Genomic DNA, 18,696 nt, shown 5'->3' on the forward strand with positions numbered 1-18,696 from the left:
GGACCGGTAGGTAGTTCAGGATTAGTTTTCCCTCCCTAAAATAGCCTTCATCTTATCCATGATAAAGTAATTTACCCCATAATCACGTTTTAATAGCATTGAAAATCTTTTATCAGGCCTGCATTGATAATTTTGGGATAATTTCCTTTTTTTAAGCTTACATTTGGAAAAGCCCCATCGAGGGCATCCATACCCTTCATTATAAATTTCCTGCATTATCACGCACCACGCGCGTGATCAGATCAGAGATCACGCGCTCGCCCTCGATTGAGTGTGATGGCGTTGGAGTACAGCGTGTCTAGTTAATGGAAGCGTGGCGTTATACGGCGTTAAACGCGCACTTTTCCAACCTTCAACAGAAACTATTGTCGACAATGCAAACTGCCAAGTAAGTGCTCATCTCCTTAGTCTAAAAAAATACGAGACAAAGTAAAATAGCGCACATTATCGCGTTTCTCGGTTCGGCACGTACTGGGATACACGTAACGGGCTCGACAACACGGAGATACACGTTCGCTTTACTATTTTTTAACATAAAGAACGCAACTTCGCGGATGTCTTTTTGCATGAACGAGGCAAGAGAGCGGCGAGGCTTTTCTGGCGTGTCGAAATTAAAGAGAATTAATTCAGGTGCACCTCAAATCGCCTTACGATCCGTGATCGTTTAAGGGTTGCTTGCGCGCAAACCTTGAAGGCCGTACGTTGGGCCTACTCAGAGTCTCGCAAGGTTTCTGGATGAAGTTTTAATTTGACGTATTTCATCATTGAACGCAACTATTCAAATCTTGTGATGTAAACAATGGAAAAATTACTTTTCTCGAAAGCTATTTTCAAAACTGGTTATTGTAACTTTGAGCAGTCAGCGACAAGTGCGATGCCTTTGGACAGTAGAGTGGGGGTAGCCGGGGGGAGGGGAGGGTTAGGGTGATTGATCAGCCTCGAATATAAAGGTGCCAACATAGTCCAATAGCAATCGCTAGCCAAAAATCCTTCACACGGTGCTACCTCTCAACTGAGTTAATGATCAGATAAATGTAAGGGTTACTGCTGTGCGAAATATTTCAAATAATGTTTCAGTGTTGTGAACAGATTATTTCTTTTTCACAGGGAAAAAAACTCAAGTACTATAGAGCCAATGGAGGCTGACCTTTATAACAACAACATAACCAATTCAAATTCTGTTCGTAAAAGAAGAGCAACTGAAGAACAACAAAGTGATGTGTCAGTGGTAAGGCAAAAATATTACAGTCAACTCTCTACTTCTGGAAACTCTCTTTGGCAGACGTTTCTACTTACAGACAGTTTTATTCAATTTCTGTTTTTGCCTCCCAATCAAACTCTGTATTTACACACTCCCGTAAGCAAACATCCACCCTATTTTTCTTTATGTCCCCTTATGGAAATAATCCCTGTAGGCAGATAGTTGTAAGAACAGATGTCGTGACTGCGAGTTGCGTTACGCAAGTTTCTGTTTTCCGGTGATGACAGCTAGACGTCAAATTCGCCCGTTTTGAACTTTGAGTCCTTAGATATATGAGACGAGTAGTGGGAGTGTGAGAGAGTAGGAGAATTGTGACAGCTAGGCTGAGTGCTGGGCCATTAAAACTGTTAAAATCAAGAAATTGTGAGTTTCTTTGTCGACGAAAACCGATTCCCGACAAAAGTGGCGACCCCGCCAGGACCGACTGAAGATATTCAAAAGTTTGATATCGATTTGTACCCGTAAAAAACACAGCACAGCGCACAGATAACGTGTAAACAACATGTCGGAGCTGGAACAAGCGCTGAAGAAGATCGACTCTAAATTCCGGCTATTGGAATTCACGCGAGATGACGTCCCCAGAATTCAAGAAAAGAAAGATTTGAAGGCGACAGAGCGATTGCAGAAGACTTTGGAGAAACAGATCGATAGCGTTCACGAACAGATGGTGGAAATACAAGCACTGAAAATAGAGAAAGGAGAAGAACCGGACCACGTGCGTAAATGGAGCTTGGGGATCGAAAAACAAGTCGCAGAATACGAAGAGATAACTCAGGATGTTAGGAAAACCGTCAAAAACCTACGTGAAGAAGCCTCACGGGAAGCGAAATGGGAGGAAGAGAAGGCCGAAGAGGAAAATCGCAAGCGGCGTTATGAAGAAGAGCTAAAATTAGAGGAGGCGAAAATGCAGATTAAGAGAGATTTTGAGAAGAAAATGGAAGAAGATCGGAACAAGTCCGTGAAGGAAAGCGGTGCAAAGCTGCCAAAATTAACTATAACTAAGTTCCAAGGTACCCATTTGGATTGGCTACGATTTTGGAGTCAGTTCGACACCGAAATAGATCAAGCTGCCATTACGCAAGTGGCAAAGTTCTCGTACCTGAAAGAGCTCCTTGTCCCGAAAGTTCGATCTGCCGTCGATGGCCTACCTTACAACACCGAGGGATACGAACGTGCTAAGGCTATCTTAATAGCGAAGTACGGAAAACCGAGTGAAGTCGCCAACGCCCACATCCAGCGTATTATTGCTTTGCCTACTGTACAGGGATCGCAGCCAGCAAAAGTACACGATTTTTATGAAAAACTGGCCACAAACGTTCAAGCACTCGACACGATGGGAAAAATAAAGGAAATCAACGGTTATGTTAGAGTCACTCTGGACAAATTACCTGGTATCAGGGCTGACCTTGTTCGCTTGGATGACAACTGGCATGAGTGGGCGTTCCCTCAGATGTTGGAGGCACTTCGTAAATGGTGTGACAGGAATCCTTTAAACTCTTCCGACCAACCAAACAAGTCCCGAGACAGATTTTTCAACTCAAGGCAAGAAGATTATCGACAAAGACCGTGCGTTTACTGCAATTCAACCAGCCACAAGTCTGTTAACTGTGACAAGATAGCGAGTGTCGGAGACAGGAAGAAGCATCTCAGTGAGAGAAGGTTGTGTTTTAATTGCACTGGCACAAGACACAGAGCTACAGATTGTCGTATTACTAGAGGCTGCAGCCCCAACAGTTACTACTAGCTACATTTGAAGATGAAGTTGTTTACCCAGTGGTAGTCGTCAACGTGAATGGGATAACATGCCGAGCTTTATTGGACACAGGGGCCGGAAGCTCTTATGCTTCAGCTACATTGGTCAAGCACCTTGGGAAACAACCAGCCAGATCAGTGTTCAAGAAGATTGACATGATGCTGTGCTCAACCAACCAGAAAATTGAACAGTATGATGTCAGCATTTCAAGTATTCAAGGGAAATTTGAGATGACAACGATGGTGAGTAAGGTCGATAAGAGTGTCCTTCTATCAATTCCAAATCCCAGATACGCTGATAAGATCAAGACATTTTCACACCTCGCGGGTGTTACCATGGATGATGAAGATACCAAGCCCGAACTACCAATTCATCTAATACTGGGAGCAAGTGAGTACTCCAGAATAAAGACCCACACTAAGCCGAAGATTGGCAAGGCTGGTGAACCGATCGCTGAACTAACTACACTGGGGTGGACCATGATGTCGGCAGGCAAGGAAATGGGGCTAAACAGTGTCTACCTGACCAGAACGTCTTCAGTAGAGTATCAACAGCTGTGTAGTCTAGACGTGTTGGGCCTTCAAGACAGACCAGATGGAGATCAGCAGAGCGTGTATGAAGAATTTAAAGAACAGTTAAGGCGGAGCGACGAGGGATGGTATGAAACAGGTTTGCTGTGGAAACATGGTCACAAGCCGCTCCAAAGCAACGAGCATGGAAGTCTCCGAAGACTTGAAAACCTCACGAAGAAACTTCAAAGACAGCCCGATCTCCTCGCGCAGTATGACCAGATAATTCAAGACCAACTGGAGACGGGGATCGTTGAGAGAGTGACGTCAGAACCTGTAGGAAGGGAGTTTTACATTCCACACAAGCCTGTCATTAGAGAGTCAGCTGAATCCACCAAACTGCGAATTGTGTTCGATGCATCAGCGAAAGCTAACGAGAAGAGTCCATCATTGAACGACTGCTTGGAAACAGGACCGGCTCTTCAGAACCTCCTGTGGGATGTTCTAGTGCGAAACCGCCTGAAACCAATAGCTCTGGCCGGCGACCTAAAGCAAGCATTTCTACAGGTGCGCATTCGGATGGAAGATCGAGATGCCCTTCGGTTCCACTGGTTTAAGAACAAAGCGACATCTGAAGTAGAAGTTCTCAGGTTCACCCGTGCACTGTTTGGCCTTGTGCAGTCACCTTTCTTGCTAGGAGGGACATTGCAGCAACACTTGGAGAGCCAGAGAGAAAAGTACCCAAAAGAAGTAGAAGACATCCTGCAGAGCTTGTATGTTGACGATGTGATAACTGGTGGAGAAACCGTGGAGGAGGTGCGCGCACTCAAGGAAATTGCCGTGGCAGTATTCGGAGAAGCCCAGTTCGAGCTAAACAAGTGGCATTCCAATGCACCAGAGTTGGAAGTGAACTCAGCACCAGATGAATGCAACCAAAGTTATGCCAAGGAACAACTCGGAGTTAAACCTGGAGAAACAAAGATGTTAGGCCTACCATGGAACAAAACCGAAGACACGATTGCTGTAACCTTCCCGGAGTCACCCCCTGAAGTAACCAAGAGAGAAATGTTGCGATTCCTTGCTTCAATTTACGATCCACTGGGTGTCACATCACCAGTATCTCTCGTCGGAAAGCTGCTTTACCGAGAGGTGTGCGACCTGAACCAATCATGGGACAAAGAAGTACCAAAGTATATCGAAAGAAAGTGGAAACAATTCGAGAAAAATCTACCTGACCAAGTTGCAGTTCCACGCCCGGTGACGGCTTTCCAGGAAGCGATTGATGCCATTGATTTGCACGCGTTCGGAGACACAAGCGGGACAGGGACAGCAGCTGCCGTGTATGCTGTGGTTCATCAAGCAAGTGGCTCAAATCAAAGACTATTAGCAGCTAAAGCGCGCCTCGCGAAGAAGGGGCTAACTATCCCAAGGCTAGAACTGGTCTCAGCGCACATGGCGGCAAACCTTGTAGCAAACGTGAAGAATGCCCTTCAAGGACAGCCCGTGAAGTCGGTTTATGGATGGCTTGATAGCACAGTGGCCCTCCATTGGATCAGGGGAGGAGGAGGAAGTACCTATAAACAGTTTGTGGCAAACAGGGCACAGAAGATCAGAGAGAAAGATTTCATAGAATGGAGACATGTTGGAACCAGCCAGAATCCAGCGGACATCGGCAGCAGAGGCTGTGATGGAGACAAGTTACCCGGGCTGTGGTTGGAAGGACCGGAATGGTTGTCAGATCTCGAGCGCTGGCCACCTCATCTACTCACAGAACCAACGGAGGAAACGGAAGCAGAAGCGAAGTTAACTAAGGAACTCTTCCGGACTGCTGTAGAAACAAAAAACGAGCTAGATAACATCTTAGAGAAGCACAACTACTGGACAACAATCCGAGTAACAGCATGGATCAGGCGCTTCCTGGATAACTGCAGGTTGAGCAAAGAAGCACGAACCCGAGGTCCTTTGACAACGGCTGAGACTGATAAGCAAGCACAGTGGTGGTTCAGGAGAGCACAAGAAAGCTACAGTGGAACAGAATATTTCAAGCAAGACCAGTTAAGACTCAACTTGCAGAAGAATGGTTTGGGGCTGTACGAGTGTCGTGGTAGAATACAAGGAAGCTATCCAATTTACCTTCCTCCAGATGCCCCGTTGTCAGAGAAGTTAACCCAGGACGCACATATCATGACGTTACACGGGGGAGTTGGTCTCACTATGGCTTTTATCAGGGGCGAGTTTTGGATACCCCGGCTGAGAAGTTTAACAAAAAGGGCAATTAAAAGTTGTTTTGGATGCAAAAAGTTCCAAGCCGCAGCATTCCAAAAACCACCTCCTGGAAACCTTCCAAATGACCGTACCTCTGGCTCAGTTCCATTCCAAGTAGTGGGCGTCGATTACGCCGGTCCAATTTCTTATAAAATCGGCAAGAAAAGAGGAGACGGGAAAGCCTATATTTTGCTGTTTGCATGTAGTCTCACGAGGGCCATCCACTTGGAGCTGTTGACTAACCAAACAGCTGAGGAATTCGTCAAAAGCTTCAAGCGCTTCATAGCAAGAAGGGACAGGCCACAAAGAGTGTACTCCGACAACGGGAGAAGTTTCGTTGCGGTTTCAAAGTGGTTAAAAAGGATCATGAAGGACGAGAAGCTCCATGACTACCTAGCCCACCACCATATTGCATGGCAATTCAACTTAAGCAGGGCCCCTTGGTGGGGCGGCCAATTCGAGAGGATGATAGGACTTGTAAAGCAGGCCTTGTACAAGTCTATAGGGGGAGCCCACCTTACATGGGGTGAGCTGGAAGAGGTGATCCTGGACGTTGAAGTCACTCTCAACAACCGCCCCCTGACTTATGTAGAAGACGATATCCAACTACCCGTGCTGACACCCAATAAAATGATGTTCGGTCAACCCAACCTGCTGCCCGAAGATGATGTTGATTCGATGGAGGACGGGGATCTGAGGAAACGTGCAAGACATATTCGGCGCTGTAAGGACGTGCTATGGTCCCGATGGACAGGGGAGTATATCAAGAGCCTGCGAGAGAGGCACAATCTCAACCACAAGAAGGGAGGACCGCCTATCAAGGAAGGTGATGTCGTGTTAATCCAAAATGACGAGCGTAACAGAGGAAAGTGGAACCTCGGGATCGTGGTGAAGCTAATGAAAGGTAGAGACGGAGTCGTCAGAGCAGCAAGACTGAGAGCAGGCAAATCCTATCTGGAGCGGGCGATCCAACAGTTGTGCCCCATGGAGTTGTCCTGTGACAGGACCCAAAAACCTCAAGATCCAGTTCTTAACCCTACAGCTCGGGTGTTTACACCCAGGAGAGCGGCTGTGGCTGCTACAGAGCGCATAAGGGCTATTGCTGATCAAGAAGAACACTAAAGGAACGTTTATTCTCGTTTGTTTTATATTTGACACCTCCGGTATCAAATAGGGGGAGAGTGTCGTGACTGCGAGTTGCGTTACGCAAGTTTCTGTTTTCCGGTGATGACAGCTAGACGTCAAATTCGCCCGTTTTGAACTTTGAGTCCTTAGATATATGAGACGAGTAGTGGGAGTGTGAGAGAGTAGGAGAATTGTGACAGCTAGGCTGAGTGCTGGGCCATTAAAACTGTTAAAATCAAGAAATTGTGAGTTTCTTTGTCGACGAAAACCGATTCCCGACACAGACGCTTTTTCCAATTCCCTACAGTGTCTGCTCACAAGAGGGTTGATTGTCTGTCCATTAAGAAAGGCTCTTCTTCTGTTTCTAGATTATAAGCTTTCTGATACGGTATTTCTTCACTGATAAAGATTTAATCCCTAAAAAGCCTGATCAAGGCTTTTTTTATGACAGTTCTGAAATGTATATCGTACATCATTCCTAAAGTAACTTGTGAATCAAAAGATCATCTGAAACTACAGAAAAAGCTTTCTTCAGTCAGCCTCTATCAGCTTTATTTTTAGAGTGGGAGTTATAAAAGCTATCTCCATTAAAGTTCACTTTTGATCATAAACTATCAAACTCAGTTAAACTAGAGCATTTGCAGTATTTGTAGGCACCAATTAGCTAATTAAATCTTCTACAACTCTTAAAATTTCAGAAGAAACAAGCCTTGAACATGATGGCCTGAAGCAGATGTCCCAGTAACAGTTCTAACATACACATCCAGTCCTAGATGCATTTAAAAAAAAATTTCCTAAATTCTACTTTATACATGCAGATCACTTTTTGTCTCCTTACAATGATAAAAAAAAGAAAATCATAGGGTTTTTCAGCTGTAAACTTGTAAAATAGTGAGTTAAAGTTGGAAGTCTAATATATGAAATATTTCTAGGATAGTTATTCTAAATTTTTGCTGTTAACTTTAAAACTATCTTTCCAGGAAAGCTTTCATTCCTTGACAAAAACAAAATAAGTTAAATAATGTTATGATTTTTTCATTATTAGCTTTTTATGTGTGGTACCTCCTAAACTTGTTATTTTAATTGACTTTTTTCTTTCAAACTGTTTAAGATCAAGATCAGAAGTCCCTTTGATCAGTGATTCCTTAACTATGCACTTTTTTACTTGCACTGAAAACTTCTTGGTATATGTTTTTTAAATCTCTTAATGTTATTGTAAATGATGTTTCATTGTACTCATTTTATAGTATTGATGTAGAAAATTCCAATGTAGATACATGTACATGTTCAGAGACTTTCTCAGTATCATATGTGCAATTACTGTGTGGTAATTATTTGAAACCTTGATCTTACTCTTGAACAAGAGTTGAAAATTATACCTAAGTTTCAATTAAAAAAGTAGAAAAAGGAAATGTAACTTAACAGTTTCTCATTATGTTACTGTATATAACTTTTTTGAAACAGGATGTGATACTAGTGTGAAAAACAATAAAAGATTTTTAAATGATTTTCAGGTTCTTTAGAAAGTTTTGGATTTTGGGGAAGATTAGGACAAGGGAATGTAGCTTAGAGAAAAATCAATTGGTTTAAAGATTCATACTGTAGGCTGGCGGTAGATTTCCCTTGCATCTTCCGTGTTTACATATCTACTTTCTAGTAATGCATCAATCAATTTGAAACTTCAAAATCTCCCCACTGGCATTTAACTATTGCTGTATGAACCTTGCCTGGGTGGAGAATTTGAACTGGTAGAATAAAGTTGTTTCAATTTTAGACCTGGAGAAGTTCAAAGGTAAAGAGACCACCATCTTGAGCCAATGACATAGAAGATGCTTGGAAGCAAAAAATCCAGCAGTAGCACTAAGAACTGATACATGACTACAGCATTTCTTGATCACACAAGGAACTGTTCAGTATAGAATTGTGCTTGAGTGGGGCATTTGTAAGCAATTTTGGCCCAAGGGTGGAAATTAAAACAAACCAATGTTAAAAAATTCAAATGCCTAGGGAGTTCCCTAGGAAAGGGGTGTTGCAGCATTGAATTTGTCAGTGGATAATTCACAGCTTCTTACATAGGGAGCTATGAAGCTTACATTTGCAAAGTGGTTGTGAAATAGGGGCTGAAAGTTTCTAATTAAAGAAACTGTGGTGCTGCGTTGGTGGGGGTAACAAGGTCATTTGGTTATATCAACTAAAGTTGAAACTGTAAATTGGCCACCATAACGAATAAGTTACGGTGGCCAATTTACAAATTATTTCAACTTAGTTGATATAACCAAATTACTTTGGTTGTGAAATAAATTGAGACCCAGCAGAGGAGAGTCAAAAGTGAGATTTAAATTTGTTTGTAGAAATTCAGTTGTGCTGAAGGGTCAGGAGATATCGGTGATTGACCCTATAACACCCGTGAAGATCACAATAACAATTCTCCCTGCTGTCTGTTCCACATTTCTTACTATGTTTTCTTGACAATGTATTGGTACTGTTAGGAGAAGCTACTTTTTGATCAGAACTGGAGGTGAGAGGGTTGAGCAGCACACTATGAATGTTTGAATGCTGCTAGTGTCTTGATTCAGAAAGTTGAAATTAAAATTATAAGGAGAAGACATCAAGAACTAATCATACTGGTAATCAAGAATTTTGTCACATTATAAATTAAATGAATAATGCTACCACTTTCTTTGTTTTTTTTTTTTTTTTTCTAGGAGAAAAGTGCAAAATTTGACAGGCCACATGTATGGGCAAGTGGCTCTTGTCTGAAATTAGATGTGTATACCCAGACAGATTCTTCATTTGTGTCAGACAACTACACAAAATCCCTGGTAAGAGATGACATAGTTATGGATGAATTTTGATGTGTGTTACTGTTAAATGCAGAAACCATAAAAAAGGGGAAATGTTTTGTGATGGATATTTCATAGACAGTTGGTTTTCAATCATACCTAAGGGAGTTTTACCTTCAACTTCCAAGATGTAATAGTTAATTCTCCTCTCTGGCTGCTACACATTTCCTTGTAGATTAGTTGAGAGAATTTTGTTTTAGATCAAGGTAGCAAATGGCAACTTCTAACTGATAAGTTTGAGTATTCTTATTTCCTGTTTACTGGATAACATATGGATATTGTAGGGAGAAGTTACATGTTAACCACTGCTGGAAATTAAAGGTTTTAGCAGCACGAGTAATAAACTTGTGTTTAGCTTATATCCTGATCTCCAGTATGATTTGTTTTTGCTCTGTGTAGTTGTTTGTTATATTGTCTATTTCCATTGTTTTGCTAGTGTTTTGTAAGTGAAATGGTCCAAGCCAACAGTAAAAAGCTAGAAAATATTGAAAAGTTCCTGGAGACCTTAGACTGTAAGATTGAAAGTGTTCTGTGTGGTGAATCAACCAGCAAAACACCAACAAAGAAGGGTCATGTTCAAGACTTGTTAAGAAGGATGGAGGTGAGCCATTGAACACATTTGATTGGTTGATTGTGTGTGGAAAATTGTACAGGTTTTATTGATAAATAGCCTTTTGAAGTTCTCTGAGCTTTTCCAGCTTTGCCCTCTGTGGGAGTAAAAGTAATCAGAGAGAATTACCATTTTTCCTATTCTGTCGGTAATCAATTACTCAATGCTTTGAACATTGCTAATCCTAGCAGTATGTATGACAGGTGTCACATAAAAACCTTGTAATGACTTAACTTACTGTAGGGTTCCCTGTGACTCAGTGGTAGAGCATGGGAACAGGAAATGCAGATCTGGGACCTGATTTCCATCGTAGACTCCCTTTTTTTTTCTTTGTTCCATTTTGTTTAGACAGTAAACTGGTACCATTTATACTTCTGTATTTATTTATCTTTCAGAAAAAAATAGGATTAAATAGTGACTAACCCTTTGTGAATATATATGAAAGTCATATATCTGAGTAGTGTTACTGCGAAGATCGCTCTCATACTCGTTCTTTAACTGCAGTTCAAATATATGACTTTCATATATTCACAAGCATTGACTCATCACTTCACAGGTTTATTATGAACCAACCTAATGACCAGCTCCCAGTTGGCTCGTTAGCTCAGTCGGTAGAGCACTGCATTGATATTTCAGAAGTCATGGGTTCAAATCCTGTACAGGCCTGAATTTTTTTCAGGCCTCATTTCCACTACATTTCCGCTAAAGTAGTGTTCGTTACTGCCAAGATCGTTCTCATACTTAGCAACTGAGGCTTTGAACCTAACATCAGTTTGCAGTTTCTCCATACTGTTCTCTATAAGTTTCCAAGGTGCTGACAAGGAGAATTTGTTTAACAATCAAGAGAGTTGTTGAACATTTCATTTATTCTTATGACCTTATTTTGTGATCAGAGTTGATCTAATGTTGTAAGGAGAAATTAGATACTAGTCTCTCTAAGGAGCCAAAGGGTTTTAAAACTTCACCATACTTCTCTTGTACTCATTCAGCAAATGAACGCATATGTTGAAATATTGTTTTCCAGATGAAATTACGAGAGCCACAAACAATAACTGAGGGAGACAGTGGGATGTCTGTGCTCACAGACAATAGTAGCTCACTTACTACTGCAGTAGGCAACCCCAGGGACACCAGCATGTCAAGTCCTGCAGACAGCACCAAGTCCCCCAGCATGTGCTTGTCCCCTGGTGTGAGCTCCTATCACGCAAGCAGCCCGGTCACTGCTCACTCATTTGTTGCATGGAATCAAGGTTTCCATCAAGGCTTTGATACCATGGCAAGACCAGTCTCACAGGAAGGGCGGACATCAACCCTAAGGCAAGGGGCTGAATTAGCAGCAAGGCCTGTCGTCATGGAGACCCAACCTGGACCAGTCTCTGGGGGAACAGAAGGAGACCATCCATTAGGTGATGAGGAAGGGCTGGTGCCAGTTATATTGTCACTTGGAGATAATCCACCTTCTCATAGAGACAAAAAATGTGTCACAACAGAAGTGCCTCTAAAAGATATCATCAATGGTTCTCCTTGTGCCATGGAAGGTATAAAAAAAATTACCCTTTTTCAATCCTTTTTACTCAGCGTATCTAAATATAAATGCTCTGCACTGCTTCTTAGAAGAACAGCCCTGGAGAAGGGGCCTGGCCTGGCCAGGCCATCTTTTTGTTGTGTTGTTGTTCAAGATACTTTACTCCCATTACTCCCACAGTGCCTCTCTCCCTGAGGACCCCTCTCCCAGGAGGATAAATGGATATCAGTAAGCTGTCAGGGAGACCAGAGGGGGGGGGGGGGGGTGTTATCTGCTTTGGAAAAGTACTCCTTTCAGGAGGAGTGACAACACTCTTTGTCACTTAATCCTTCAAAAAGATGGGTCATTATTGGCGTGTTCAGACTTGAAGGGGTAGGGTACCTGCGATGGAAAGGTACTCCTTTCAGGGGAAGTGATAACACTCTTTGTCACCTAATCCTACAGGTCAGTATTCTCGTGTTCAGACTTTCCTGACTTATTGTCCACAGGTCTGGAAAACATATCGTATTCTCGCGGCTGTTGGCTTGGAGACAAGAGCAACCCACAGTCTCGTGTGTGGTACTGTGGCAATCCCAAGATTCTTGGGCGCGCCGAGGCTTCTGGATCAAATCCCGCCAAACTGTCTCTCAATTTGCTGGAGGCGTTTTTTGTTCGGGACGAGATGGCTGCGTCAAATATCAACGGAGCACGTGGCAGAGAACTGTTAGATCCAATCAAAATAAAGGGCATTCAAGGTCAGTTTTAAACTCTTTAGGTGGGGGGGGGGGGGGGGGGGGAGAGAGTTGAGATCTTGCTTTGTGTTCCTCGCAAAATTCGCCGAAGCTCGTTATTTGCATTCTTTCATTCTTCCCCGCTCCTAGCCATCCTTTTTTTGTCTTGGTTTTTTTATAGCTGTTTTACGTTCCTCCATCACACCGAACAAATAGTTTGCACTCTCTTTAAGTTGAATTAACTTTGCATTTACGTAAATCAAGTTGATTGTCAGCTAAGAACGATGCTTCACCATTTTTTCCTTCTTTGATTAAGATTGTCATTTGTTTTTTTTGTGTTGATCTTTTTTAACCCATGTACACATGTATTTATTTATTTCTCTCTAGCCCACGTAAATTACAAGTTTCCCATTAGCGCCGAGAAAGAAGAGCTGCGATGGCAGTTTCTGAAACCAAGGATTGACAGCAAATGCCGTGCCCAGCGCCGGTTACAACGAGAAGAACAATTGAAGCGATTGAATCTTCCCCAGGTTGTTACTACCGAGCGGACCCCCCGTTCCCGTGTCCCTCGTCTTGATCCTAAGGAAAAAGACCAGTTGCTGTACGGCTGCAACAGAAACACACCGAACTTCGGGCTTAGTACACCTCGGACGCAAGTTGCCGCTTTGGATGATCAAGGGACTGGGGCGGATGCTGGTGAGAATGGTTTCAGCCAGTTACAAGCCAATGAAGCAATCGTGGAAATCGCTGGAATCCCTGTGACAGTTAATGAATTGAACGGATAAATGAAGAACAGCCACAGTAGAGATTTCTGGGTTTCTCACATCTGTAGTGAAGCAAACGGACATAACGGGCGTTGTTTTAGAAGAGCCCGCGTAATTTACGTATGAAGGAACCGGTTGGAACCCAGACCTTCCATGGCCAAGCGGTTGTAAGTTACAGTTACACGGAAGGGTCTGGGAACGAGATTAGGAACCGGTTACTCAGCCCATAGCTGTAAAATTTGGTCAAGTCGGTACAAATCTCTCTCGTTTTGAAAAGAAAATGGAGTCTGCAGCAAGAAAGGGAATATTTCAATCAGAGACAGTGAATGATTTACCACGCTAAGGGATTGATAAGTATCAGAAGAGAATTGGGAAAACTCAACCACACGATTTTTATTCGCATTCGTTTATTTTTTTTAGGAGATCACTACATGTATATTTGCAATTTAAATTCACAGAGATATGTGTAACACCATTTTTTTACATTTTCCCAACGATCACAGTAGCCTGCAGAACAGGCGTTTTTTTCTTTTTTTTTTTTTCTTTTTTTTTTTTTTTTTAATGTTTTAGAGGCGGAGGAGGCAAGTGCGAGTCACGTGCGAGGTGAGAAGAGATAATGTAATCGTTGTACCCAGACCCTTCTCTTTCATGTTATTGCGAGAGCAACAAAATGGCGGAAGTAGTTGTCTGACGTCACCGTGAGGGATTCTTTATACGCGATTAGAATATTAATAAACCTAACAAACTCCTCACTTACGACTCCCGTTATCAAAGTTTGCAAACAATCAGAGCCATTAGATCTAGGAGGTGGGCATTCAGTTCTATAACACAATAAAATGAAAGCTGGTTTTCGAAAGCCCACGAGTGTTGGTGCGTTTTTGAAATAGTTTTCCTTCCTGCACATGTTGAGGGCTCAAGGAAATGACTCAAAAGTGAGTTTCATTTTTAAATTGAGCACGTTCAGAGGCGTGAAAACGGAAAAATCCTTAATTTCACTAACATTCCTGAGTCGCTTTCCATCCAAAATACCTAGCAACCGGTTAACGCTGCTTTGCCGAGGAGCAGTGGAATTGCGATATCATTAGTGTTGTTCAAATGTTTACTCCTTTTTTCGCGTAGAAAGTAAATGTTAACAAAGAAATCTGCCAAAGAAAGAATCGTTTTAGTCGGATCTAGATTTTCGAACAAGGCAATTTTTATTTTCCAAACTTGGACTTTTCGAGCATCGTCAGAGAAAAAGAGACCATCGCGACGGCTTTCTGTCTGCATGTGTGCGGTCTCTTCTGATTTTCTTTTGAAAAAATGTATGCTGTTTTGTTTTGTTTTGTTTTTTTTTTTCCTTAAAAGATTTTTAATGCTTTTTTTTTTTTATCGAAACAGTCACCATTTTTTAAAACAGGTGGTATTTTTGAGAAAACAACCTGTCGCGGCATCTCGTTCCATTATTTTTGCCACACGCCAGGCATTCGACTAATTCGTAAAGTAACGGAAAAATCCAGTTGCGTCGACACTCAATATTAATCCAACGCAAACCAATACAACTTACCCGACGAACTTCACAAGAGGCTTTGACAACAGCTCCCAAGGGCCATTTAACAGTTCATTGAGTTTTCAGTCAAAGGGACAAAAAATGTAAAGACTGATGAGCCGAAATCCCTCGAGATTTTAGTTTGTTTTAAGGTTAGGTTCAAACAAACAAAATGAGTTTCACCAGGGCTTATTTTCCCACGCTTTAGTGTTTACGGTCTCCATGAACTGAGCCTATGGCCCACGTGTTCCGAGTTCCCCTGCTGGCAATACCTACCTTACCCAAACTATACCCGTCACCAACGAGAATGGCTAAAAAATCAGGCTGGTGTTATTTTCTCTGTTCCAAGCTGCTTGGACTGCATTACTATACACAGTCGTGTTTCTTGTTTTGTTCCGTGTAACTCTAAACACTTCTTATTCTGTCAATTAGAGGGCGCACGCATTCGAACAGTCCGCATAACTCTAGCATATCGCCAGATGTTTAAACCTCGGATGTGAAACGTTTCCGCGGCGTCCGGAGGTAAAAATGAAACGCCTCATGTTATTTTCGTGATAGCCGATTTGCGCGCTTATCTACGTTTTTACGTCACCCAGTTTACTTCAAAATAGCTTTGTAGCGAAGGAGCTTTTTCATGAATCCCACGAATGATATGGTAAAAAAACAGCTACCCAGTTACGTGTTAATATTCCCACGATCCTTATACACTGTGCATATTCGGTCTTACAGCAGTAAACAATGCGCTTACGGCGCCTCTGTTGTTGTTGATGGTGCGGCGAACAATAGTGGAAGCAAGTTCTGCCGCACACCTGTGTTGATAAAGGATGTTTGAGTAACGCTTGATTAAAGCTATTATTGTGAAGAGTAAGATAGCTAGTGAATATGGCGCCTGGAACAGGATTGTTCATTTTGTTTGTTCAGAAATTGGAAGCGCAAACGTTTCGTCAATTTTTGACTTTCTACAACGATACTTAAAGAGAAGTAAGTGAACAGTTTCTCAAGAAAAATTGTGTAGCGTGCATAGACATTTGCGCGATGAAACAAGTTTTGCACGGTAATGGCAAACTCCACATAGTTCTTTTCTGTGATGTCACCGGTGAACTCATGTTTATAAATAAAAGCGGAGGAGTGGCAGATGATTTGGAAGGATGCAAAGAGAACAATAGCCGTAATATCTTCAGTGACAGGAAACAATCAACATTTCGCGATATTTAATCTAAGCGTTTACAGCGCTGTGTTCAAAACTTGTTGAAGTTAGGCTGGCGCGAAGTACTTTGTAGGTGAGAGTAATTTTACTTTTTTTTGTGCGAGGGAAACACCGAAAAGACATGGCTATCAAGGTGCAAGACGGTATGAAATACATCAAAGAGATGAACACAAAGGCTAATGATATGGACCACGAAGGATTTGAAAGTTTGGAGCACGTAGAGCGGGCGTTCAGAGCGCTACGCGAACTCCTACCACAGAACGAGAATGGCCAAGATCTCTCAGAACTTGAAGTTCTCAAACTGGCAATGGAGTACATCCATGATTTGGAGGAGATTTTGCACTTTGAAAGCAGCAACAGCTTTCAGTGAGAGATTCAAGACGAAGGAGACTTAAGCAACTCGCGACAAACATTTCTCAGTTTTCACGGGTACAATATCTGCCTTTGTGGACCCATGAACATAAATTACGTCTGGACCCATTCCAGAGAAGTCTTTCAAGATGTTACAGGCGAAGGTCACTTAACCGTGTCTTCGAGAAAATTTTCTACGTTTAAAACTTGAAGATTGAAATTTCAAATAACACCAGTAGAAGGTAAACAAGTTTCAAATTCTCGAAGACAACTCGCGAAGGCCAAATACTGTGTCAAATTACCATGACTGCAACGAGAGAGAAAGAAATCCGAACACGCTCTCAATGTCAGCGCACCACAAGCGAACAAAGATCCCGTAAACAAAGACTTGAACTGTATCCAGTTTTATGGACGAGAAATTTTGTTTAAATAATATTTTATATACTGTGTATATGTTTTGTAAAACGTAGCGCACATTGTGTGGCCCTTGAGCGCTTCCAATGCAGGAAAATATCAGACTGAAACCAATACTAGAAGCAGCACTAAAAGATCAAATCTCTCGCTAAGTTAGGAATACAGACACGATTTTAATGATTTACAAGAAATCGGGATTTCTTCTTTACTTCAGCAGATGATGTATATTTGTAGTGTTAATTGTTAACTGCAGGAAATAAATCAAATAAATGATAACTTTATTTTTTATAGACCGAGGTCTCTACTTATTTAGCTAGAAAATTCGTGATACAGAGAGAACGAATTCTGTAGAGTAAAAATAACGTTAACAGGCGTGATTGCATTTTTTTGTACTTTCACGATAAACGGCGCGTTAAGACCTTATTAGCTGCAGGGAACAACCCTTAAAGATAAAACAAAATTTGAATTCGGTCTGGAATTGAGCAAAGTGTTAAAGGTTGGCTTAAAAATTGTCAGATATTCATCTGAAATGTTGTCAGATTTATTGTAGCGTGGCTAACTGAAGCAGCTGGGAAAGCGAGACCTAAAGGCGGGAAAATTTTGACATGGACACAGTCCGTTGTAAACAAGCTCGTCAGAATGCCATATGGTTGCAGTTATAAGCAATCATTAGCATACATTAATAATGTCACGATGAAAGAATCTTTCCGATCGAAAAAACGTTTCGCAGCGATGGAAGCCAAATCATTACTATATGACTCTTCTTCTCACTACCAATCAATTATTTTCACTTTTTTCCGATGATAATAAATCGTTTTGTAGTGTTTGCGTTTGAAAGAATAGGTAACGATCTTTGCCATGATTTCGTCATCGATGACTTCATTTTATATTCTAGTCACGAAACATTGTAAAAACCATCTGTGATCGAAAAGGTCTAGAATTGTCTTCTTCCAATGCTTTCCAATGTCATCTTGCTGAGTGGGGTATCATCTGCGGTTTCTTCTTTCACAAACTGTATAGCCGCCAGCGAAATTCAAAAGCAATTACGAAACATGCGAGGGGCTAGTTTAATATTCTACCGTACCGAAGCACACTTCACTTCTCAGAGGACCAGGTGTTCTACGTGTTTTTCGGTGTGAAAAACCTGTTGTTCCTTCTGTTGCCAAAAATGCATTATCTCTTTCTTCGATGAATAGGAATGCTCGGCGAGCACGAGCCCGGAAATTTCTAACAATGTTTGCTCTGTTACAAGTGCCTCAATAAAACAGGTACTTGTATATATGTGTCGGTTTTTATTTAATTTCTTGCACACCAGCTCACCTTGACGGCAGTGCATGCCGTCGATACAATAAAAGACACATAAGCTACAAAGATGAGGAAAGATGAACTTAACCGCCCTCAAAAGAAAATAAAAAACACTCATCACATAATGTAAATCCTAGATCACTGCAGTAAAATTAATCGATCATCGAAAGTTGAGCGAATATGCGTATGCGTATTTTTTTAAAAATTTGATTTATTGACAATAAGTTACTCAACTAACATGGCAATTAACATCAGAGCTGAGCAGCTCTATGCTGATTCGCAGTGGCTTAAACAGGTTATATCAGGTGAAGAGTACTCCAATGTTTTTGCTTTGTTTTTGTTTTTGTTTTGTTTTTTTGCATTTTGTCACGTGAAATCGTTTAAATTGTGAAAGTACAGTAGTCGATTTTTAAAATAGGGTGGCGAAACCTGAAATTTAGCGAGAAAAAAATACCATAAACGAATTGTATGTGTAAATGATATGTTTAGTTTAGGCGCCGTCTCTTTAATTATTCTGCTTCTCAAA

At 41.7% G+C, this 18,696-nt stretch overlaps 2 protein-coding genes across 2 annotated transcripts; both read left to right on the plus strand.

Annotated features, from left to right (window-relative positions):
• The first annotated feature begins 243 nt into the window (after nucleotides 1–243).
• On the plus strand, nucleotides 244–14,221 carry LOC111325627 (uncharacterized). Its single transcript, XM_022929458.2, has 7 exons — nucleotides 244–388; nucleotides 1,108–1,228; nucleotides 9,619–9,735; nucleotides 10,193–10,357; nucleotides 11,391–11,904; nucleotides 12,380–12,625; nucleotides 12,989–14,221. Exons 1-7 carry the CDS (start codon nucleotides 306–308, stop codon nucleotides 13,384–13,386), a joined length of 1,644 nt encoding a protein of 547 aa, XP_022785193.2. The 5' UTR covers nucleotides 244–305; the 3' UTR covers nucleotides 13,387–14,221.
• On the plus strand, nucleotides 3,004–7,156 carry LOC148717124 (uncharacterized). The gene has a single exon (XM_088744701.1). The coding sequence runs from the start codon at nucleotides 3,170–3,172 to the stop codon at nucleotides 6,908–6,910; it is 3,741 nt and encodes a 1,246-aa protein (XP_088600827.1). The 5' UTR covers nucleotides 3,004–3,169; the 3' UTR covers nucleotides 6,911–7,156.
• Nucleotides 14,222–18,696: the final 4,475 nt, after the last annotated feature.

Source organism: Stylophora pistillata, chromosome 14 (assembly GCF_964205215.1).
Source record: "Stylophora pistillata chromosome 14, jaStyPist1.2, whole genome shotgun sequence".
Lineage (NCBI taxonomy): Eukaryota > Metazoa > Cnidaria > Anthozoa > Scleractinia > Pocilloporidae > Stylophora > Stylophora pistillata.